This window comes from Ostrinia furnacalis, unplaced genomic scaffold (assembly GCF_004193835.3).
Source record: "Ostrinia furnacalis isolate ACB-3 unplaced genomic scaffold, ASM419383v2 OfSCF3657, whole genome shotgun sequence".
NCBI classification, from domain to species: Eukaryota; Metazoa; Arthropoda; class Insecta; order Lepidoptera; family Crambidae; genus Ostrinia; species Ostrinia furnacalis.
This window is the reverse complement of record NW_021133896.1, coordinates 110,585-136,518: the sequence shown is the minus strand read 5'-3', so window position 1 is coordinate 136,518 and position 25,934 is coordinate 110,585. Positions and strand designations below refer to the sequence as shown.

At 35.0% G+C, this 25,934-nt stretch overlaps 1 protein-coding gene across 1 annotated transcript; it reads left to right on the top strand.

Annotated features, from left to right (window-relative positions):
- The first annotated feature begins 6 nt into the window (after nucleotides 1-6).
- Nucleotides 7-8,808, top strand: LOC114358073 (uncharacterized). The gene is made up of 2 exons (XM_028311946.1): nucleotides 7-237; nucleotides 8,176-8,808. Exons 1-2 carry the CDS (start codon nucleotides 223-225, stop codon nucleotides 8,542-8,544), a joined length of 384 nt encoding a protein of 127 aa, XP_028167747.1. The 5' UTR covers nucleotides 7-222; the 3' UTR covers nucleotides 8,545-8,808.
- Nucleotides 8,809-25,934: the final 17,126 nt, after the last annotated feature.

The window sequence follows — 25,934 nt, the reverse complement described above, 5'->3', positions numbered from 1 at the left end:
TTTCAAGATTATTGCAAAGAAGAGAATATTCAACATGTTACCATCACGACGGGTGTACCAAGAGGAAATGGACAGGTAGAAAGACTACATAGGACTATTTTGGCTGTGTTGACCAAGTTGTGTATAGAACATCCATCATTATGGTACAAGCACATCAGCCGAGTGCAGAGGGCTATAAATAGTACCTACCAGCGTAGCATAGACACGACTCCATTTCACCTGATGGTTGGTATAAACATGAGATGTAAAGAAGACCTGGAAATATTGGATTTACTAAGACAAGAAGAGATTGATCAATATGATGAACAGAGAGAAGACATTAGAATGAAAGCTAAGCAGCAAATACTTCAGGTACAGGAGGAAAATAGGAAGACTTTCAATGAGAAGAGGAAACCAAGTTCTCAATACAAAGAAGGAGATTTGGTGGCCATAAAGAGGACTCAGTATGGACCGGGTTTGAAGCTGAAACCTAAGTATCTAGGACCGTACCGGGTGACGAAGGTTAAGCGGAAAGATCGTTACGACGTAGAGAAGGTGGATACTGCTGCTGAAGGGCCTAATAAGACGTCCAGCTCAGCTGATCAAATGAAGCCGTGGCCTAATTAGGTAAAGTATCTTGCTATTTAAATAAGAGGTGATGAATGAAAGGATTTGTAAATTAAAAACCATTTTTATTACGATTGTTACGGTCATTCATTATTGTATATTTTATTTCACTAAAATGTAAAGTTTATTGTAGTTCATGTTTCACTAACTGATTTGATTAATTATAAAGATGAACAATATTACAGTTTTATAAACATTGGTGTGTTTAGAACTTTAATATCTTAAGACTTGATATTGAGTAACCTGAAATTAAAGATTTCAAATTATTTCTATGAGATTAATAAATAAGATGATGTACACTATTTTAAGATGTAAAGCGTTTAAGACTAAGTTGAAAGATTGATTTATAATAAGATGATAACTGTAAAATGTGTAAAAGTGTAAAATGAGATGTGTACTATGTAAGGAGTCAAAAATCTAAAATGTTAAGGATTTCATGTAAATTGTATAAGAGTAGTTTACCGTTAGATGTTTATTTAAGTAGTTATTTTGAAAGTTTGCTTTGTGTAAGAAGCTAAATGTAACATAGAGTTTAAATTTGGAGCTATTGGATGCTTGAGTAAGTTTTTATTTACAAAGTTAGCTATGTACAAAGTTTAAGATGTTAGGAGATGTAACTAAAGTTTAATGAGTTGAGTATTTACAAAGTTTAATGATGTTTAATGAAAGTTAGTGTTTGTAGCCTAAGATTGTCTGAGGACAGACAAAGACAGGATTGCCGAGAGTGTAGGATTGTAACATCTATGGGTAAATACTCTATTGTCTTAAACTCTTTGGATGAACGATCGAGTGTGAGCGAGACGAATGTACGGTGAGTGAGTGAGAAGGAAGGAAAGGGGTCATGGCGGTAAGACGGTTATGAGTAAGTGTGGCTCTGTATTTTATAAAAGAAGATTATACATATTGTTGGAAGAAACTGATTTTCCTTGCGAAGCCCCGTCCCTACATACATGAGATAGAAATATTGTTAGAAGGGGTTAATTAAGAGCATTATACACTCACAAAAATTGATCGATGTTATGTGTGAAAACAAGCAAATGTCACCTAAACATTATATATATTTTCTATAATTTTTTTCTCAATTTTGGGCTTTAAATTCGTACAAGTTCCAATTACTTAAATACTTCCTATTCCAGTACTGCTTCTGGACACTAATGTTACCTTTCTATTTTGTGTTAGCTAATGTTATGTGGAGCGCTGAGAAGAAGCAGCGCAAGATTTTTTCCATCGATATTATTTCTGATCGATTGATCCACTAACATTCGACAACACTACTACAGGGCAGTTGCCGGATTCTATTGAAACTCTTTAATTGGACAACTTGTTAAAAATGTTTTCAGTTCGGTTTTTAATCGAAATGTCGCGATTTCGTTAACTTCATTTTTTAGTAACGCAAAAGTTATTGTGATCAGATTTTAGTTTGTGTTTAAAGCAAAAATTGTTGTAGTTTTATCGCATCAAAATTACAATTAAGTACGATTTCTTAAAAACTGTTTTTTTTAATCTATTAGTAAAAAAACTGACTTGGGTATAAACTATAATATTTTTTATTTGTAGATTCGCGAAGGTTCTAGCGTCAATCGATCGAATTACCAGATCGATGTCAGTCACATGCGTCCGCGCATGATCGACACTTGACACAATCGACCTCCAGCGACAACTTCGATTTAAACAGTTTGATTGATCACTATAATTCATTTGACGAGACGTGGGTAAAAATAAAAACTGTGGTTACAGATTTAGATCTAGCATCATCATTAGATCATCATGATACACATAATACTATTATGGTAAATATGAGTAGGTAAGATGTAGTTTTTTTAAGCTTATTTTTTGAAAACTTTTGAGACAAAGTAGTAGATAGACGTTTGCTAAAGTTATTTTTTAAATGTTAGAGTACACGAGTAACTTAATGTCCATAGGATCCATTGATTTAAGTAATTAATTCTTAGGTAATCTTGAAATTTTAGTACGTGTGTAACGAAGAATTGATTAGTGGCAATTCTTTGGTCGAAAAGTGTCCCTACTGGACTCACAGGAATTAAGTAGGAGAGACTTTTGGCCACAATACTATGGAAAATATCGATTATTATCTCTAGTCTCTATCGATTGGAAAGTTCCAATGAAAGTTGAGCTTTAAGACGACAATCAGCTGGACGTTAACAGAAATATTAGTTCTAAGCACACGAAAAATACAAAATCGTCGAGAAACTATAGTAGTAACAGATCGTAGCCAGACTGTTGTTTTACATCCCGTAAAGCCAATTTCACACCGCACGGAGGAAGCACTTTTAAAGAGCGTCTGCTCGCACAATGCGATGACACTCGCACTTCAAGCACAAAAGCCTTTCATGGCGTCGTCTGCGACGTGCGAGTAGGGCCACCATTTGGTTTGGATAGGTAAAGCCTAAAAGAAATTCAGGACATTTCGGACGGAATTCATTGAATAAGTTACTGTAGAGCAAACGCCACTGTGGTTTAGTTAGTCTAAATATCTAGTCTGCATCCAAAAACAATATTTCTGCTTAGATTTTCCCTAATTAACGCTAGTAGAATACGACCAGACTTACGTCATTATACCTAATTCTATTTTGAACCAAAACTGATATAAAGATGACTTTGTACAGTCACGGAATGAAAAGGTTCGTCAGTTTTGAAATTGATTCATTCAACGTATCGCGAGCACATATTACCTTTTGAAACTTTGTTACAGAATAATCTCGAGTTAGAGAAAATAGTATTTAACTGTTCGTCAGTAAAGTTCAAAATTATTTAGATCAAAGTTGTTTGACGATTTAACTTGTCAAGAATATTATTATGATTGATAAAATAAAACCTTCTTGTTGGTTCAACCTGCCATTATCTATTAAATAAAAAAACTACATTTTGTAACATTGCACTGATGAGATAGAAAAATAAACAAGCAAAACCTTATTCGTCAGCAAACGTCATATTTATTTAAATGTTAGCAGCACTGTTTCTTGCACGGTTATGTTGGCAGGTTTGACTCTTTCTTACAGTACCTATTGCAAGCGAAAACCGACACTAAGGTGACGAACCTTTTCATTCCGTGACTGTACAAAAACATTAGTATTATTTAGAAGTATAATATATTTACAATAACGTAGTCTTTTAAAGAATAGGCGATTTTGTTGTTTGAGAACAACTCTTTAAAAGTAAAGCCTAAGTTTGGATTGTGGTTTGGATGTGTCCGGAAAAATACGGACGCGGATAAACCCTACACAAGTCCTGACAAAGACTAGTGGAGCTACTCCGAAAAACTATTTCCAAAGACTGGGGTATAATCGGTCTCTTTCACTCATCCCTAGATGTCTGCGCGAGTGAAGGAGATAAGGAGAGTCAGTATATTAAATACGTTTTTGAAATAGACCTCCTACACGCACAGTGGATGCCAGATAGTTCACGCGTGTGAAGATGGTTTTGACTTAAGAGTTTTAAGGTGAAAATGCATTATTGGATTTTAGGCTTTACGTCAAAGTATTTTAAATTGGGTCCTGGTAAGGGAAATCGCAACCCAACAAAAGGGAAATAGCGCCTCCAGGGATCCCATTGTATCAATTTCCGTAAGGTTTAAAATCAGGTAAATAGTTATCCATACTTGGAATGTAGTAGATGCTGTTCGTTCACTGTAATTCATAGTCGTTTCCTTCTTCTATAAGACTTATATTGACGTAAACAAATAAATCGACACCCTTGCACGTGCAACCAATATTTATTGTAAAACGATTCAACTTATTCAAAACTAGGACTAGGACCAAATGCTGACAGTTCGAAACTTCCTAGTTCACGGACAACTTTATTCGACGTCTGGCGAGTTCGAGTGAAAATTTCATGAGTTATTACGGAATCGCACGCTATTTATCGAGCGATCAATTCGAACGATAAATATCTGTGATTAGTGAAACAAGCATGCTTGTCATCGTTTGTTAATAGAACATCAGGTTATAATTCGTCGTACTTTTTAGATTTCTGTTCGCAAATGCTGGTGCTTAAAAAGTATCGACCGTGGTTATTCGAGTGTGACACTGACAAGTACCAAGTAGGTATAATTTACTGTTACCTGCCAAGTTATACAAAGTTTATTGGAAGTGTTTGTGGAAATCAGTTTTTGTCAAAGTCAATCATTACTGTCGGCAGCTACTGAAAAACTAGTGATGTATTATTATTTAACAGGCCCATTTACAAGAATGTACCTCTACATGCGACACGTTTTTTAGGTGGTAACCATATCAACAATCAAAAACTGGAGCGACTTTTTTGCCTGCACTGCTCGAATGCAGGTTTGTTAGTAAAATAAAATTGCGCGAACATTCGCGTGATTGCGAACATTCAATATTTGGCGACATTTCTCTCTCAATTTGATAATACATCCCCATGAACTGCCAGTTCGCAGTTTACTGGGGCATCACTTAGCGAGTGGAATTAATTAGAATAAGGTGCGAGGCGAGCCACGGTCGTGACGGAGATAGGTGATACGACATGCATCTTGGACAAGTTAAATGAATATTTGTCATTGTTGTAGATTGTGTTTGTGTTGGTACAGTTCAAAGATTCAATAGGTAGGAACTAGTATCTCTAGCTCTACTTAAGTCATACTGTACCTAAATAAGTGGAATTTAGCACACATAGATAGGTACTGTTAATTTCTTTATATTTTGCGAAGGCTAATTTTCAATCAAAATAATATTTCCTGAATAATATTATAAATAAGCTATATCTCATTAATTCCACACACTATGATTTCATATTATGACTTACATTTTCTTAGAACCCTAATAAATTGCTGAAAATAATCTGTTTTGCGGTATTGAATTTATGCACATACCTACCTACACTATACGTATATCAGCATAATTGTCACACAGCTGTCAGTGCTTGAGCAACTGCTTTATTCAAAATTTCCTCAAATTCGAGCTACAAAATGGTCACGGAAAATGCGAAATTTACCGTGTGGAAAAAAGACAAAAAAACTAGGTTGAATTTCGTCACACTGTCACAAGAGGAGCGCAAAGGCCTGCGTTGAATGCTCTTTGATCCAAACCCTCGCTTTAAATTTCGCGCGCATTTGGGATACCTTCTCGCTTTGAAGATAAAATATTAGGAGTGCTTTTGTTTTAATCGAGAGTGCAAAGGGAATTCTCACTGGCCAGCAATATTCTCGAACTAAAGCGTAAAATAAGGAGAACTATTCTCTCTCATTTTGTGCCTGAAGAATGGACGTGGATCTTTACCAACTCATCTTTTTGAAAATTGCAATATTGCAGCAAAATTTAAAATTGTAGAAGTCAAATCTTAGACTCTTTGACTCATTGTATTGAAACTTTGTAACTAACCCAGTAAACCACTACAGTTGCTTGTATGAATAAATAATAAGTAGTTAAAAGTTTGACATACTGCTGAGCTGATAACTAGAGGTGCAGAGTAGAGTGGAGGAGACAGTAAAAATAATAATAATCTTACAGCAACATTACGGCAAAATACTTTCGCATTATACTTCTTACCACGTGAAGGTACCCTGTTGCGCATTAAACCCGTCTCAAAACAATTGAAAGAGCCACAACAAAGAACGCAAGCGTTCTAGGCTCAAACCAAAAACATTCCTGACATTTCCAGCTTGGAATTTGTGAAAAATGGCCACGACTTGCACTCCGCCCTAAGATAGGCGCGGGATAGTGTTGTATCCCCGCACCGGGAATCGGGATACAAAGCAGAAATGTATTAACGCGCGGCGAAGCGAAAAATATGAAGTCAAGCGCGGAGTGAGCGACGCCATTCTATTAAATTATATTTGTATGTTTGCGAAGTTTACGCTCCTCTAATAGCATAATATTTTGTGAAAAGAAAAATTGGCTGTAGAGCGAGATAAAGAACGCTACTTCACGTTTCTCGGTTTAGTAGTATAGACGCGTGGTTGATTTTTTTACGTTTAGTTTTTATTTTTTGTCATATTCAAGTAATAGATCCTGCTAGGATACAAACAGTGATGAATAAAGGGTACTTTTTTTGTTTCTAATTTTCTACACATTAAGTAACATATAAGTATACATACTTTATGAACGCGCTTGTGCATGAAGTTTAATTTGATAAAAAATGATTGAAAAAACAAAAGATTTGCTAAAATAAATAAAAACTTTGATAAACGGAAAACGACATAGACAACCAAGTAGAAAGTAAGTGAATAACAAAATTAGTTTAACAAGTAACGGTTAAACATTGTAGTAACGATGTTAACAGTAATTCGTGGTAATTGTGTATTACCATACAAAATCCGCGCGGAAGTTATAATTAACAAAGACATTTTTATATTCAAGCTGTAATCTATTTAATTACACGGGACATTGTATGAAATTTTATTGTTGTTACAAAATAATACGTTAAGTTACTGCACACAAGCTTCATTATTCAGCTTATAAAAAGATGTGATGTGACACTTGTTATAATTGATTTTGCACGTATGTTATAATTAAATACAAATTGTGTGTTGTGTACATGCAAACCTTTGGATAAAAGTTTATTGACCCGACGGTTAAACCGTTTTACCAACGAAATACATAACTCAGTTTTGCATTATGTACCTACTTATATTTTGTTTCCTTTACATTCTGAAGTATTTATGTAGATCCGGTCAGTCAAAAATCCAGTTACGTACTTTCATTTCCTTTAAAAGAATAAAATGTGTAAGTAAAGATTTCCTAGAAACGTACCTACGTGCGTACGTTGTGCCGTCAATATGTAATTAAAAATATTACAGTCCGTTACAGAATTCCGATTTCTCTTACTGTGTTGTCTGTAGACTTTAGACAGCCAGATAATTATCATGGAGAACGATAAACTCATCTAAAAACAATGTTTTCACTTGCGAAAAACGGATCGATCTTAATAAAGAAAATCGATATGCTATATCTCGCAAGTAGAACAAACTCGCTCGCGTACAAGCGATTAATTTAATAACAAAGCAGGTGCGCACGCGCCGCTAATGCAAAGGTATTTAGATCTGCAATCTTGAGCAAATTGCCGGTTTACTATTGCATACCGTCAGCAGTCCACATTAAAACGCATTTAAATGGGAAGTTTTATATGGTAATATTAAGAATGCTTTGGTGCACTTTTATAGTACCTATGCTATAATAATTGGATAAGTGGTTGAACCACTCTTTTTACGACATGACGTTTGCAAAAAACTATTGTAAATTGACAAAATTATAGTTTTCGCTGACAGTTTTGTCACAGTCACAGGTGTTAAGTTAATTAACATGTCATCATAAAGGTTTACATATAACTGCTACGATATCTGGGGGCACGGCAGTGCCCCCACCAAGTCGAGCAAAAAAGCGGCACGGCCGTACCATCCTTTTCTCGAAGCAATTCAGGCCATTTTCGACCGCCTGTAACTTCGTTGTGGATAAAACTAGAAGGCTGAATTTTCATTAGCTATGCAGGCATTGTAAAGACACGGTATATTTAAAATTTTATTCAATTTGAACTAGTATTTTAAGAATTATAACGGGTCAAAGTTACTTAATTTTGTCACTCACTGACTGTATAAACATGAGATGTAAAGAAGACCTGGAAATATTGGATTTACTAAGACAAGAAGAGATTGATCAATATGATGAACAAAGAGAAGACATTAGAATGAAAGCTAAGCAGCAAATACTTCAGGTACAGGAGGAAAATAGGAAGACTTTCAATGAGAAGAGGAAACCAAGTTCTCAATACAAAGAAGGAGATTTGGTGGCCATAAAGAGGACTCAGTATGGACCGGGTTTGAAGCTGAAACCTAAGTATCTAGGACCATACCGGGTGACGAAGGTTAAGCGAAAAGATCGTTACGACGTAGAGAAGGTGGATACTGCTGCTGAAGGGCCTAATAAGACGTCCAGCTCAGCTGATCAAATGAAGCCGTGGCCTAATTAGGTAAAGTATCTTGCTATTTAAATAAGAGGTGATGAATGAAAGGATTTGTAAATTAAAAACCATTTTTATTACGATTGTTACGGTCATTCATTATTGTATATTTTATTTCACTAAAATGTAAAGTTTATCATAGTTCATGTTTCACTTACTGATTAATTATAAAGATGAACAATATTACAGTTTTATAAACATTGGTGTGTTTAGAACTTGAATATCTTAAGACTTGATATTGAGTAACCTGAAAGTAAAGATTTCAAATTATTTCTATAAGATTAATAAATAAGATGATATTATTATGCACTATCTTAGATGTAAAGTGTTTAAGACTAAGTTGAAAGATTGATATAATAAGATGATAACTGTAAAATGTGTAAAAGTGTAAAATGAGAGGTGTACTATGTAAGGAGTCAAATGTTAAGGATTTCATGTAAATTGTATAAGAATAGTAGTTTACCGTTAGATGTTTATTTAAGTTTTTATTTACAAAGTTAGCTATGTATAAAGTTTAAGATGTTGTTGTTAGGAATTAATGTAACTAAAGTTTAATGAGTTGAGTATTTACAAAGTTTAATGATGTTTAATGAAAGTTAGTGTTTGTAGCCTAAGATTGTCTGAGGACAGACAAAGACAGGATTGCCGAGAGTGTAGGATTGTAACATATATGGCGTAAATACTCTATTGTTTTAAACTCTTTGGATGAACGAACGAGTGTGAGCGAGACGAATGTACGGAGAGTGAGTGGGAAGGAAGGAGAGGGGTCATGGCGGCAAGACGGATATGAGTAAGTGTGGCTCTGTATTTTATAAAAGAAGAATAAACATATTGTTGGAAGAAACTGATTTTCCTTGCGAAGCCCCGTCCCTACATTAANTAATTTCATGTTAGACCTATTATTTTCTATGACTAATAATGAAATTTTACACCTTAACTACATTATTTGATTGAAGGTGCCTATTTCTGTGTTAATAACACGGTTATCAATATTATTTTTAATATAATTAGTAGGGTATAATGTGGTATCAGTGATAACACCCTCGCTAATCTCCCCCTATTTGTTAGAAGGGTGCGTTTTTACACCTCTATGTACGGTTGGCAAACAAGATTGTAATACACTAGCTGTGTCCGTGACTTTGTTTAATGCCTCGTTTATATAAATAGAGTAAGGAACAAAATTGGGTTGAGTAAGGAAAAAATAATGAGTGGGTTGAGTTGTCGTGGGTCGAATACGGAATAACCCTATAAAATGTTATCAATTTAACGTGAGAGTTGTCACAATGTCGTTCTTACGCACCACAATCTTTAAAATCTCCGAATCAACTTGATGCAAATATTAGATCCCATCAAAAACAATACTTGTCAAAAAAACCAAGTCTCGCAACTCAGTTGTTCTACGGTAAAAAGTTGTGAGATCCATGTAATACCAAGTCCAGGCCAGGAAATCTTTAACGTTTTACATAAATATATTGACTTGGCCATCGCATGAAAACCCGTGTAAATTAAATTATTTAGTGCGATATGGCCAAGTCAATAATTTATGTAAAACGTTAAAGATTTCCTGGCCTGGACTTGGTATTACATGGATCTCACAACTTTTTACCGTAGAACAACTGAGTTGCGAGACTTGGTTTTTTTGACAAGTATTGTTTTTGATGGGATCTAATATTTGCATCAAGTTGATTCGGAGATTTTAAAGATTGTGGTGCGTAAGAACGACATTGTGACAACTCTCACGTTAAATTGATAACATTTTATAGGGTTATTCCGTATTCGACCCACGACAACTCAACCCACTCATTATTTTTTCCTTACTCAACCCAATTTTGTTCCTTACTCTATTTATATAAACGAGGCATTAAACAAAGTCACGGACACAGCTAGTGTATTACAATCTTGTTTGCCAACCGTACATAGAGGTGTAAAAACGCACCCTTCTAACAAATAGGGGGAGATTAGCGAGGGTGTTATCACTGATACCACATTATACCCTACTAATTATATTAAAAATAATATTGATAACCGTGTTATTAACACAGAAATAGGCACCTTCAATCAAATAATGTAGTTAAGGTGTAAAATTTCATTATTAGTCATAGAAAATAATAGGTCTAACATGAAATTACAATATTACGTACACACAATGACTTAATCATTAATGTTAAAGGGAGAACATAAAATTATTGAGAATGGTGTGTATTTGCAGAATAAAAGGTGTTTTGAAATGCCACTGGCCATAAAATGAGTTTTCTAATAAAAATGTTCAGCTGATCTTTGAAATACACTGACAGATGCACTAAAGGGCAGAAATAATGCTAGGTTCTGTGGGCACATTATAAACTGCTGTTACAGTAATGTGAAAAGACGTTTTGAATAAAAATGTTGGCTCAGTTTGCTGGCAAGCAGCCTAAAAAATAAGTAGCAATAAATAAGGTCAATGAACCCGAAGATCTAAGGACTTTTGTCTAGTCTCATAGTATGGTAAACAAGGGCGGTAATTTCAAATATGCTTTTCCTATGCTGTAAGTAACTTGCTGAAGTAACGTATTCGCAGTTTCTGCCAAGTGGATTTTTGGCGATGATAATAAATTTAAGCACTTTATGTTTGAGTTGAGATAACTGATATTTCGCAATACGACGACTAACCCTTATTATGTACTTGTTAGACAAATAAATTACGCACTTAATTTGGTGTTATTAAGAAAAATTAGGCTTTAAATATGATGAGGCCAACGCAATTTTGTATAAGCCTCATCTAATGTTTTACAATAATTAAATTGTAATTATAATCATGATTAATTTAAAGAGCCATACATGAAGAGAGTATATTCTTCGTATGCTGCACGTCACCTGGGGTTTGATTCTGCTGTCGCGCGCCTCCATTCTTGGTGAAATACTAGTTTTTCGAGCTAGTTTCCGATAAGGAACGAAAGCTACAAGGCGAAAATACGGTCTTCGCTGTCAGGGATGGGAACTTTCACGATAATATTAGTAAAACCGAAGATAACATTTTAGGAAACTAAGTCCATACCTACCTAACTAATAAGCAGTGCAATGAGAAAGTTAAGGTTTTCATACTTGTAGCGCTCATACGATTGCTTATAAATCACTGTCACTTTGAATTACAAGAAGGGACAGCATAATAAAGAAGACATTTTTTGAGTGCAAATAATTTTCACGCGGAATAATTCGTATACGAAATCCTACACCAACACAATAGTTGCGAATACTTCAAAAATACGTTCGTGATAGGCAATTTTGTTTTATAAATGCTCTCGAGGCTTTAACTTAAAAGTTGCCATGTACATAATTTAAAGTCAATTATCATCAGTTTATAAAATAAATTGTAACTACATTCCCTTTGTCCTTTGTACGGTAACCCTACAAAGTGCGCGAGGCAGTCCATCCATCATGATTAAACATCTCCAGGCTAACGGGAACGGGAGTCTAGAGTCGAAACACCTGACATTTGTCATTGTGAGGTAAAGCCACTACTGACTTGGCCACTGGAAGTTAAAATGATGTAAGTAGATGAACAAATTGTGAAAAAATGGTTTGTTAAAGTAACTACTACTTATAGGTAGCACTAAGTTAGTTCCCAAGATATGGGGAGGCATGGGAGGGTGTTTTTGAGACATCAAACGTCAACGGGACTTCAGATTCGTATGCTCTATCACATCACATCTCACATGCCGGTCCCATACCTCAAGCAATGACTTAGTTAAGAGCTAGACATATACTTATTACTATGAACTTAAGTGAGATACTTATACAAAGGAAAAAACAAAAATCAAACCCGTAGTTAAACGAAGAAGCACATCGTTAGAGAGAAAACATGTGCAAGTAAAACTAATAAGGCCATGCAAAATATAACGAGCGCCAACAATAAAAAAGCTATAAATACGTACATTAACTTCTTCATATATTTCCTTCGCGCTGTTAGCAAGGTGTACGTTTCCTTCGGCCCGCCCGAGGGCAAATATTTCATCTTCACTACTTTCGACTTCATTCGGCGATACCCGTACTTTCGAGTTCGAGAAAATTCGATTTTTCACTTCAAAAGTCCGAACTGTCCACTCACACTAACCCCGCACCGGTCGTTTTGTTGCAGGCCTAAAATTAAAAGAAAGAAAAATAAAGAACTACCGTGTATTTACAAGAGGTTACCACAACCATTTGAAATCCACAAGCGAGCAAATCAAAATGAGTAATGAGGAAAAGATATTTAATAATAATAATAAATCATAATATTTTCAACATGGGATATACTGAATCATGCAGAATTAAGTTCAACAGAAATAACAGGGATAAGGAAACGAGGTTAAATATCAAAAATACGAAGCAGAAGTGCAAAACATGCTAATAATTAAAACTACAAGTGAGTAACACAAACAACATGCCTTAATTTAAACATACATGGTGGAAACGATAAGTGACTCGATTATTTCTAAACTATACAAGATATACTGATCCTGAAAGTGCTTCAAGAGATCTATCAAACGGTATCAATAATAGGTTACAGAATATAACGAGTGGAAGCTGGAAACATTGAATTTTCGAATAGATCCAGTTTATTCTGTAACCTATTATTAATATCGGTCGAAAAAGCTCGGATAGTACTTTCAGGATCAGTAAACAGTTTTTCGATACCTTGTATAGTTTAGAGATAATCGATTGAGATCACTTATCGTTTCCACCCTGTATAATATTACCTATTTCACACAATAGGAGGCCACACCAAAGTGCATATAAACAATATTAATTGCAATAAGAGGTGCAGGATATAAGACAGACAATCACTTCCTCTTAAACAATAGATTGAAATTAAAGCAGGGGAATTAATAAATAACTAATCGACGGTATTTATTGCTACTTTGTAATTAGCCATCATTATCAAGCACTATTTTATGCTAATGCTCTTGAATATTATAATGTTAACAGTGAATTATGTTCCGATAGGCCATACCAAATAGGTTAGCTACATTTCGTACTGAACGCAGTTAACATTAGAGAACAAAAAAATACAAAGCAAAATCTTCTCAAATTTTTATAAACAGTAAACTAGATCTTACACGATATCTCATACTAATGCTATTATCTAAATTCGGTGGTAATAAAGTTTGAGATAATGTGAAAAGATTATCACAAACAACGGAAGCTCATGATCTGATATTGTTTAATGCTCGTGTGAAGAAGATACTGAATTTGAAAAATGATGGTCAAGTTCAAGCTACAAATTAAATTGTAGTTCTCAATTACAAAAAAATCTTGATCTTCTGATGTAGCAAAAAATTTTAGTTAAACAACTCAATAGAGCGCGTGTGGTTAATTTTATTACGGTACTCCAAAACAAAGAGTGGTGGATTTGGTGGTACATCAACACACCGTTATCATAAACAAAAGTTAATTGGAGCCGTGGGAGGAGCTCTAGTTTACATGGAAATTGACCTTAAAAATTACCCCAAAAATTATTTTTGGATCAACCGCCGAACGCTTAATCTAAAAGATTTACACGTAGAAGCCTCTAACTCGAAATAATGCCATAATTTTCTATTGATCGCCAAGAAAAAATTCGCTCGAGGATAGGTATATCAAATACTATTGGTTTTTTCTATTCAGCGAAGTCATTACACAAAGGATCATATTTTACCTCGGCCTTGTTATCGTTAACTGACAGATACAGAACAATGCCAGTGTAGGTAGATCATTTGGAATGGACACACTGACATATCAATTTTGCGTAACAAAATAAAAGGACAGTCGAGAGCACACGACCTATTAAATTGACGTGTTATCTACAATATATGTTCCATTTGTTTCAGTTTAGTGAAGCGTATCGTAGGTAATGGTTTCGATAAATTGGTTTAGTTTTTTAACGCCCACACTTACAATACAACCCCACTTAAGTAATCCACTCTCGGCCTACGCATTTCTTTCATCAATATCTCAATTTTAGATAACGTAAAGCTTTTTGAAGTGGTTACAGACACGTTATTTATACGGCAATTGAGTGTCAGGTACGATGACAATATTATTTCTAAACAGATCGTATCGCGCAAAGCTTAGCCCCACATTCCTGTACCTTTGAAATTTTATCCAAGATCTAGCTCTCAGTATTCTCATTAATACCGCTAGAGCAAATAAATCTATTTCGAGCAATCGATGGAGCAACAATATTGGATGGATCAATCGAACAATAGATTTAAGAGCAGCGATAATGATTGAGAAATACCGTTATTATCTTCAGATTTCAAGTCAGTTCCTTTGTTGGAATTTTCTGGAACTATTCGATAAGTATGTCTTGGAGCAAGAACTGTTATTATGTTAATCGATGTTCCATGTCAAGATCTTTGACCATAGATTTCATCATAATTACGCTGTGAGCAATAACAGTGTTTTCATTTTCTATCAATACAGAAAATGTGTAGGTATTTTCAAATCATCATCATCATCATTTCAGCCATAGGACGTCCACTGCTGAACATAGGCCTTCCCTAATGATTTCCACAAAGGCCGGTTGGTAGTGGCCTGCATCCTGCTACCTTTATGAGGTCGTCGGTCCACCTTGTGGGTGGTCGTCCTACGCTGTGCTTTCCGGTACGTGGCCTCCGCTCCAGAACCTTGCTGCCCCATCGGTCGTCAGTACTATTTCGTATTTTCAAATCCTCGTATTCTATGACGGCTAAATTGTATGTGCTTTAACAATGAATTAAAAGCTTTTCGTTGCAAACATTTTGCATATTCCATAAGCGCATTTTGTGTTTAAAGCACGAACTCTAAACACACACGTTGCTGGAAATTCTGCTCAAATATTTGCTAATGCAACTACTATGTAGATCCACTTAAGTTTCTCGGGTTATACTTGAATGGATGAATATTTATGTATGAGTTAAATGTTATGTAACTTGAAGTTTAACGAATCAACGTTTTTATTTTTACTAGTTTTTATAAGTTTACTGATTCGTAACCCGTTGTTTTAAAGACTTAATTGGTTTTATTTAAGTTGAACATGAAAACTAATAATTCTGTCAGTTGACTTAAACAAAACAGCGTCGTTAACAACTATAATTTTTCGCACTTTTTCTTCAAGGAAAACTAATTTTGACAAATATATAAAAAGACAATCGTTTGTTGGTGTCAACAACATGTCTGTCTTCAAAGAATGCACCAAGAATGTAATTATTGGCATCGAGTGAAAATGGAGGATTCCGTCAACTGGGACCGCGGTCCCAGTCGCCGGATGCGTAAAAATTAAATAATTTTCTTCCGGCGACTGGGACCACTCATGGATTTTAGTACTGTACCGATTTTGGATTGAATAATATTTTCTTTTAAGTTATCTATGAGTGGTCCCAGTCGCCGGAAGCCTCGAAAATGGAGAAAATGTAGTCTTTCCGTCAATCAAGATACTCGTACGTTTCGCGTTATTACATTTTAAAAACGATGCCTGAATGACAACTACCGGCTTCGCCTCATCGACCACACTTCTGATTTATATCGCTCCACCGCACTGTGATTCGTGTAGAACAAGCTAGCTGGACAAAAGTCATTGTTGAATTTCTGATTATCGTTAATAAAAAACGATAAACAACATCCCAGACATTAAGGATTCCACAATTTTTTACTTTGTTAATTACCTAGTCGTGAGTAATTAACATGGTAAGTGAGGATATGAGGATAGTGTAATTTTTAATTCCTAATTTTGCTCGACTTTCGACAACACCTGACATTATTTTTTTACTATGGTGACCAAATATTTGTGTGATGGATTTTGAAGATAAGGGTAAGTACTTTTTATTTTCTGTACAATAAGGTGCATAATAATGCACATAGTTTTAAAAAGTATGGTGAAATGTTGACCTTTATATTTTTCTCAAAATTTTATGTTTGGAAGACCAGAAGTTGTATGCCCCCACTTGACCCCAGTCTGGAATTTATATATATTGTAGCTGTAACCCTCTAGTATTCAAATATACCAGTTTCAGTTTGCACACTTTTGCACAACAATTTTATTTTTTCAGATTAATAAAAAATCAAGTTTTTTGATTAATGATTAAAACATTGAAAAAGTGACCAGAATAGCATGATTTTTAATTTATATTCTCAAAATGTGATGTATTGGGATCACGAAAATTCGCTGAGAGAGTTGAAGAATAGCATCAGTCGCATTTCAATTTCATTTCAATGGACGAAATACGGCAAAACAGGGAACGCTTCATGAAAAACAAAACTGAGTGGATTCCCGGAGCCATAGTGTTACATGTTTCTGTTCATAAAGTTCAGTCTTCCACGTCGAAATATTCTACACCTGGACGACCACTCAAGGAGTTCGATGAGTCCAGCAAAAAGACGAAAAGAAGAAGACTTTTAGACCTCATTTCCTCAAGAAGTACTTGAGAACTGATATTGGCTGCTGAAGCTGCAGCGCAAATGTCTGCTGGCCACAGCAACTTGGCAAGTCATTAATGTTGTCCCAGTCTACCCACTAAATTAAAAAAAACTGAGATTCTTTGTTCCATATAAATCGCAAAAATATTTATATCGAAAAATTGATTTTCATTAAATTCTCCATAAAAAACGGGAATTTCATACTTCAACACCTAATACATCATAAGACCAATTATTATTATACTGTAAAGTTAGTTTCTTCTTTCCTTTTTAGTCTGTTTCTCTTGATTTTAGGAAATAAATATTTTATTACCAATAAAATTTTTTTTTTCAAACCTACCTATAATAATTATAATAACAAGCCTAATTAATCTTAAATTGCACAAAAAAGTAAGAAATGCGTGTATTAAACCCATTAAAGTAAAAAAATAATATTGTCCAGCTAGCTTGTTCTACTCGAATCACTGTGCACCGGCACGGTTGTTCAGAAACGGACAGGTTTAAAGATTTCCCTCATTGGATGCGTTCTGCGCTCAGATCATAGCGTTGCTGTCAGTTCAAAAGAACGTAATTATGTCAAATCCAAATGTAAAAATTAAACAGTTTTTTGTGACTCCTGAAAACCTACTAGTCTATTATACATCCTTTTGAACTGACAGCGACGACGTTGCTGTCAGTTCGCTTTTGCTTTCGCTTTTGCTTTATTGTTGCTGTGAACGCAGCCCGCATCATGGATGAAAAATATTGACGGTCAGGGCAGTGGTGCGGGTAAAAGAATCTGTCAGCGGTCGTTGGGTAATCTGTCCGCGGTGCAGTTTGCGTTCTTTGCTCGATGCCCTCACGGTGAGATCGCATCAATACAAAATGTATAGAGACCGACAATGATTTTTGACCTGACCGCAGACCGTATCTAGTATGGCAAATCCTTTAGTGATAATCGATTCCGTATCGATAACTCAGCGAGTTCTCGATTTACTACGATTGTGTACGCCTCTGAGATTAGGTCATTTTGCAAACCCACGCGACTAGTACTGAATTAGACGTCGCTTTATGACAAGCAAGTGTTGAGAACTTGAGAGTTGAGAGAAATGTTGCAACGAAAGTGAAGGTTGCAATGAAACTGCGGTTTGCGGACAATTAACATTCTGGTTTGTGTTGAGTTGAAGAGAAAATACGTTTCACTATAAACGTTATTGCAGACGAAGCATTTTCTTGCAAATTAGACCTTTCAACACGACGATTTAGTGAAACAGAAATTATGTCCAGCGTCCAGACAAATTGTAAATTGCGTCTAAAAAGGAATAAATAAGTAACTCGTGAAGTTACAGAACACAACAAAAAAACTAATTTGTCTTATCAATGAGTCAGTGACACTTTTTACTTACATCTCAGAAGGTGCTGCGCTATTGCAATTGCAAGAGGTTCGTTAAAATTCTATAAAAAAAAACATTTTTTTTTCATCAAATTAAAAACTTCAAGTGAATCACAAAACGATAGATTCTCAAATAACTTCAACAGAGGCGTTCCTGGAAAGTTGTCGGCTAAAAGTCAAACTTCGTTAACCAAGTTCGTTTAATGGAAGTTGTGAGTTACCTACGCTTTTAGACGCGCCCGCGCAAAATATTCTTCGTATCGAATTTTATTAATATCAATTTCACCTTTTTATCTAAATTGAAACGTAAACTTTGTCCAGATCAGGGAACAAATAAATAAGGCTCGAACACCTTTTAAATTGGAACTGATATTAATTTAATTTGTCTCAAGACAGTTATAGCTCCAAACAAACCGATTTTCTAAACTGGAATAGTAGTGTTTAGAATTTTATGAATACGAGATAATACAATCATTGGTGCATTCAATTTGTCAAAAGTGTCAGTTTACGGTTTTATTGGTTAATTTATAATACTAAGTATAAATACAAGGCTAACAGCTCCTACGCGATGCGGCCATCGTAAATCTGGGTCTAGTATAGACTTACTAGTGTTGAGTTCAAGTATTTCTAATCGATTGTGCTCAAATTCGTTTACATTCGAGTCGATTTACTGTTCATCGGATAAATTCTCTTAAGTATCTCATTTACCAAATAACAAAATTAAATGGGACAGTACAACAACTTTATTTAGGAGTAACGTCATTGCGTTGTGGGCTAATTTGTTAGTCATATTTATTAGCTTGTTCTTGATTACTATCGCATACAATATATTGTAGATGTAATTTACGACAGAACATGTTTATTCAAAAGAGTTCTAGAATCGAGTGAAAGCTACCAAACATCGATTAATCGAGTCTCAGTGACAATCAGGACATCGCTAGCGTAAATCGATCTCTGCATAACAAATTCTGGCTAAACGAATAACCGCCGTGGGTGCACCGATTGATATTGCGAAATTTGTTAAAAATGCAACGTTGCGACTTGTTATTAAGACACTGACTAACGCAAGATATCACGATGCAACAGCTGGTTTAAAGGCGAGTATAGATTTTCTAGAGCATTTCTTTTTCTATGTAGTAATGCGTTACATTACGAATGCTCCAATGGAACAATACAGGCAAAAGCTTAGTTACCAAAGCATGCTTTGGAAACTGAGAACAGAGCGCCGAGCATTCGCAGGAAAACTTTCGGCGTAATGCACAATTGCTCACAGCGAATGTGCAATTTTACATGTAACACGTTGTATCTTCCTTGGGTTCACTATTTGTTGAAATGTGCATCGACCGCGGTCGTGCAAAGGCTCGACGAAATGTTACACCAATACGCTGGTTTATAAGTACAATTAAGTTGTAACAAAACGGCGAGCGTGCTCGTTTGGTTCATAGAACATAATATCATAGAGGGGCTCGTTGTTCTGTTACAAGTGAATGCTCTAGACTATACTCACCTTAAAAGTAAAATCTAAAATAAATTGACCATGAAAACTAATTGCTTTGTCATCGTCGCATTCGGAATTTGATGCTCCGATTATTTCGTCCGGATTCCGCAACGCATCGGTTACAAATTCCGTTAAGGCTAATAATGTTTCAAGGAGATTGGTATTGAAGTATATTAAATTTTATTTTATACGAGCCTCGATAATTAGAGATTTCATTAACATGTCTGGTACCGAATGCATTCGCGAATGTAGCTCAGTGATTTTACAAACACAGTAGTACAGTAACGCCACTATACTGTGGTAACGCGTAACGCCCGTATTCACATACTTTACTATGAGGTCTCACAGTGCGCGTGGACGCACAGGATGTCACACGAACCAACGCTGTGCGTTCGTTTTGTTGCTCCACTTAATTAATCGTCGCATTGTTTGTGAATACGGGAATAATGTAATATGTAAAGGTAAGTTAATTATTTTCCCTCTTTTTCTTTTCTTATGATACCTTTCTTTATGAAGTTCACGAACAATCGTGATACTTCATCATCAATAGTTATTATAGGATTGCTGCAGTCCGTGGGTTCAATTCCTACCCGAGGGAGTCAATCTTCAAATTTTAAAATTCCTAATCTAGCTAAATAAAAGCTCGTGGATTCAATTCCTACCTGAGGCAGTCGATCTTCAAATTTTAAAATTCCTAATCTAGCTTATTAAAAGCCACTACTCAGACATTTATAGCAATTTCTGAAATGATACATAACACTTTAGGCACTATAACATTAGTATTCGCTTTGTAACAGAGTCGTCATGAATATTTCAATACATAATTAGGACGCTGAATTAATTATAGAACATTATCACGACTTCTGACATCTAACCCTTGTCAGTGGTTTAGTTTATTACGGCGCTCTGATCCTTTCGTCACCTCACTAATATTTAATAGGAAAGTAGTTTTTGGACACTTATTAATCTTCTTAATGTGTCAGCCAACTATCCGACGAATATTCTTATTTTGGACTAAAGTCGTATTTTTGTAGTGTTAATTGTTAAAAGATCGGTAATATGATAATACGGCCAATGGGCCGCTGTCCAAATGTCAGATTTTTCATATTTGGCATCGGTCAAATAGTCGTAGCTCGCCGAAGGGTATTGGGCATATTATTATGATTTGATTAATTTTATTGTAATTTAAATGAGTAAATAAAAGTGTAAATTAAGTATCCAGTGTTTTATTAATGAAATTAGATTCGTTGACCTTGATTGTGTTTTCTAATTGGTTAGAGAGAAATCGTGGACTACTTCTCAAGGGTAGTGTAAACAAAATAAATCTTCGAATTTCTGCGACATTTTAAGCGCCAAACAACACAGCTGACATGTTATTATTAGATTAATTATACAGATTTTTTTGACAAAATAGCTCTTATTGAAAACAAAACTACAGCTTCTTTTCCAAATCTTGAGTAAGATAATAACGCAAAAATTATTATCACTATCACAAAAAATATTTTAATGTGGATTATGTGAACTGTTCGCATAAGTAATTACATAATTAATTAATAATATGATTTAATTCAATTCTATCCATAACATTTAAACACAAGGAAATGTAAAAAATACATAATAATGTAAAACAGTAGAAATAGTGACATGGTCCAAATCTTAAAATTGTTGTTAAGTATTTAATTACCATACATTAGAAACTAAAATTAATTTATATAACCAACACAAGAAATAATATTTTTTGGTCTAGGCTAGGACCAAAGAAGTAGTATTAAAATATTTGTCGTGTATAAGTTTGTGTATTTTATAGCTTTATAAGATCCTGAAAAAATAACTGCCTGAGATTGAGATTAATTATTATAAACAGAAATTCCTTTTAATATCTAACTGCGGTTATAACAATTCACTAAGTAGTAAGAACTAACACAAGATTTAGTGGTCTGGCTTACGCATCGTATGACGTGAAATATGGAGCCTTGCGTAAAGGGAGGGAATCTACTACGTAGTACAGTTTTTCTTTTATCTTCTCTAAGCGTCTCTTTCACTGCGTTAGGAATGTTGGTGTAAGAGAAAGAGAGGACCACAGTCGACTAGTTTTCCAGGGTAGACCCGCAAGCCAGCTATTCTCCGCAGGAGGCTTGCTCTGAACATATACAGCTAAAGTAATAGCTTTAGTAAATTATATCACAATTCAACATGTGCGGCCTCCGTTTGCTCAGCAAGGTAAATGCAGGTGCAGAGAAAATGTTTACTTGCAAAAACAATAACATAACATTATGTTAAACGTGGAATATTTAAGTACGTTTGCCGTTAGATGTTTACGCAGATTCTAGCAGATAGTGTAGCTGTAGTTGGCCAAGATGTTCGGTGATGAGTATTAAATAAAATTTAATATTTTATGGTGAAGACATTAGTCTTTTTTTGTCTTTTAATTAGTTTCTTAATTAATAAAACTTCGAGCATGTATTTCATAACTAGCGGACAGCGGCACGCTCTGGCCACTTTTTGCGCGTCTATAAAACAAAAAAAAGTAATAAGGATTTTAAACAATTGAAGTTCTAAAAATTTCAAATATGGATCGCCCGAAGATAATAATAATATGGTTAGTGTTTTGTTTTTCATACGAGCTACGATATTTAATTTACGCTCCAATTTATGGGGTCAGTAACCTTTAAAAGATTACAATCTTGTAAAATCGCATGATCCTGAACTGAATGCCTAATTGAATTCCAAAGACGGCAGCAAATAACTGCCTTACGAAATTACAAAGGATGCGTTCGTTGCTAACGAAACAAATAACGAGCATAGCAACCTCAAGAATTTAAAGGGGTTTCATCATTATGACCTAAGTTTATTTATTTTATAAATAACAGTAGTTTCGAAACCATCATTACCGAATAAATAATAATCATCGATCCGCCGGGTAATTTAGTTTATTAATAAAATCTAGCAATTATTCGTACGGTGTGATGATAAGAGCCGGTAATTAATTCTATTTTGTCGTAGGTTACTTAAAATATTACATAAAAAAATTCAACTTTATAATACCTACTGTATCTGAGAGCTTCCTCCTTTCTTTTGAAGTCGGTCAAAGATGATGTATCTAAGCCTACATTTCTTTTAAACTAGATCCAACCCAAACAGTTCCTGACAGTACCTAACATAACAAGTTTTTCTGCTTTCAAGATCGTAGAGACTAGAGAGGAAATTTAGCTGTCTGTAGACCACTTTCTTTGGCTATTTTCATGGCCTATAAATCTCTCACAATGTTAATATATTACCTACCAGCTACTAAATGTTCTACTATCACTACATAGTATCAGAGTAAATACAAATGAGTAGGTCATCTTCATAGAAACGCACCGAGCGCGGTTTGTATGTGAGCGCGCACCTCACCGCTAATCACCGCTAAATTTTGTCAGTGGGTGCGTGTGCGCCGCATACGTGTTGGCGCGCTCACATACAAACCGCACCCGTGCGTTCCTATGAAGATGACCTACTCATTTGTATTTACTCTGATAGTATAAAACAAAGTCTCTTCTTTTCACTGTCTGTCCCTAATGTATGCTTAGATCTTTAAAACTACGCGACGGATTTTGATGAGGAAGGTTACTTAGCACTCGTGCAAAGCCGGGGCGGGTCACTAGTCCACAATAAAAATTGGTACAACAATTAAACTAAGTTCTTAACCGCTCTAGTTAGTAATGTAGCTATCATTAAGAACATTATTACAGTAGTTTCAGCAACATTGCAAATTGTTACATAAAATGGTGAAATATCAATTTAAAATTGAGTTTGCAAATTCACAAAACGATGGAAGCTGTTATTATCTCAGCGATTGGGCCGAGATAAATCAATTTGGGAGTTTTATCAAAAGTCAAGTAAGGTTGATTTCTCAATACTTATCAAAATTGCTCTTTCAGAATAATGAAGCGTTATTATGCCACTGGTTCATGTAATGTTCAGTTTGATTTAAAAAACAAAAGAACATCTAAAGACACTGAGGCTAGGTTGCACCAGCTTACTGTAACTTTAACAAACGTCAAAAACCTGTCTAACTCACTACAAAAACACCGGTTAATCGTTACACTTTCAGTTAAAGTTAGATGGTGCCACTCAGCCTACTAAACACAAAATAGGACTAAATGTCAATTTAAACAAATGTTCAACACGCGTTTATTTTTTATCAAGGCGGCATGTTTTTAAAAGATTCTGGATAACATTTTTAAACAAAAGGTCGTGGGTACATCATGAGTGTTAAACTAGATCATCGCCCATAATCACATACAATATTTATAGCTGAATTAATTAAAGTCGGCAGAACGTGTAGGCTTCATAATTGTTACATAGGATTATATACAGTCAATTATATGTTAATTTTATTTAGATCATGATGCGGAACCTGGCGCCAGTAACAGTAGTGATGTCCAATTGCTATCGACAGCTTTATCGATATTTTGAATGTTAAACGAATCAAATTATTGAGACGCTCGAAAAGATAATAATTCTTTATTCGTATTCAGTGAATAGAAGTCTGTAAATTAACTTTATCTGTTAACAATGTGGTGAAGAGGAGTCTTTACCATTATCATATTTTACACTGTCATTTAACAAACAAAATATTGAATTTCAAATTCTAATTAATAAATTGTTATAACTATTTTTAATCATCATCATCATTAGGTCTCCACTGCAGGAACACCACGACCCTCTAATTTACCAGAGGCAAATGGAGGATTTTTCTTACACCCCCAATTATTTTTAATATCGACAACTAAAAAGCCTTGCAAATGTACGATAATACACGATATATCCTGATATAATAAAAATAATAATAATAAAAATCTTTATTTGGCACGGGACAAAAAATGACAATTACAAGTATAAAAAGGTACATAAAGAAGAAAAAAATAAAAAATAAAAAACAGTAAAATAATCTAGCCAGACCAGTGAAAAATCCCGAGCCAAAAAGGCGCCCGCTCAGCGATACTCGGGACATAAGTAAATGTCCCGACGCTGATTTTCAGCGAGTACCCTTGCCTAGGCCTCGGCTGTTGGGACCCAAACCGCGTCCACCAAACATAAACTAATTAATAATTATATTACCCTGGTAATACAAATTGATACATTTAATTTGGGCCGCCCTAGCAATAGACCGGTCCAAATTAAAGCACGTTCCATAGATGGGCACAGGCCATTAGTAACATCGGTTGCCTAATTGGTTTTGTCCAAATATGAGCTTCTAGAATTGTTCTATTGAGTCTCCGCTTCCCGATCTGATACGTTACGTCATTTTTGGTATAATTAAGATTAAGCATGGGTATGGGAATACTGTAATGAGACCAGAACTGGATTCAGGCACTTGTTCCACTGTCCCAACTTTGATGGCCAGAAATATATCATTTTTTTACCTATTACTGCCCCGTACAGCGACATTATCATGGATATTGGACAACCCTTACCTATAAAATATTAACAATCTTTTGGTTTGGTTATGCCAACAATAAGCAATTTGGTTATTTTTATTTTTAAATAGAACAAAGTAATAATTTTACAAAGCATGATCCAAGATTTTATTTGCTTTAGAAGCCATCTTTTCCGGTGGTCCATGAAATCCCATTTCCGATCTAAGCAGATCCATATTCGATCGTTTAACTCATCGAGTAATAAATAACAATATCGATTTAAATCGATGACTCACATGCAATCGATTAAGCGTAGGTTTAAGCTCGGTCACAGCGCAAATAGAGCAGTATACTAGACAACAATGCTTCCTGAACAATCCACTGGCTAGCGCTGTCTGTCTGTCAGCGTAGGCTGATGCCTTGACTGATGATGTTATGATGTATCTACTTGATTACATTAATTAAAACCAAAAACTATTTTGGATAAACATCGATGCAAGCAGTAATTTTCATAACAGTAATAGTTAAAACTAAAAGTACTTTTCGTTAGACCGAGATGGTGGTCGTACAAATTCGTTAGAGAATATTAGTGTTTGTTCAAAGGGTGGGTCGTGCTCGTGACATCGATTGAGATTAAGAAACAAACAGCTAACTTGAGATTAAATATTCAGTCCATCGTCGTGTCCTCTCTTAAAATAATAAAAAATACAGGATTGAAAAATCTAATAGAATGCAC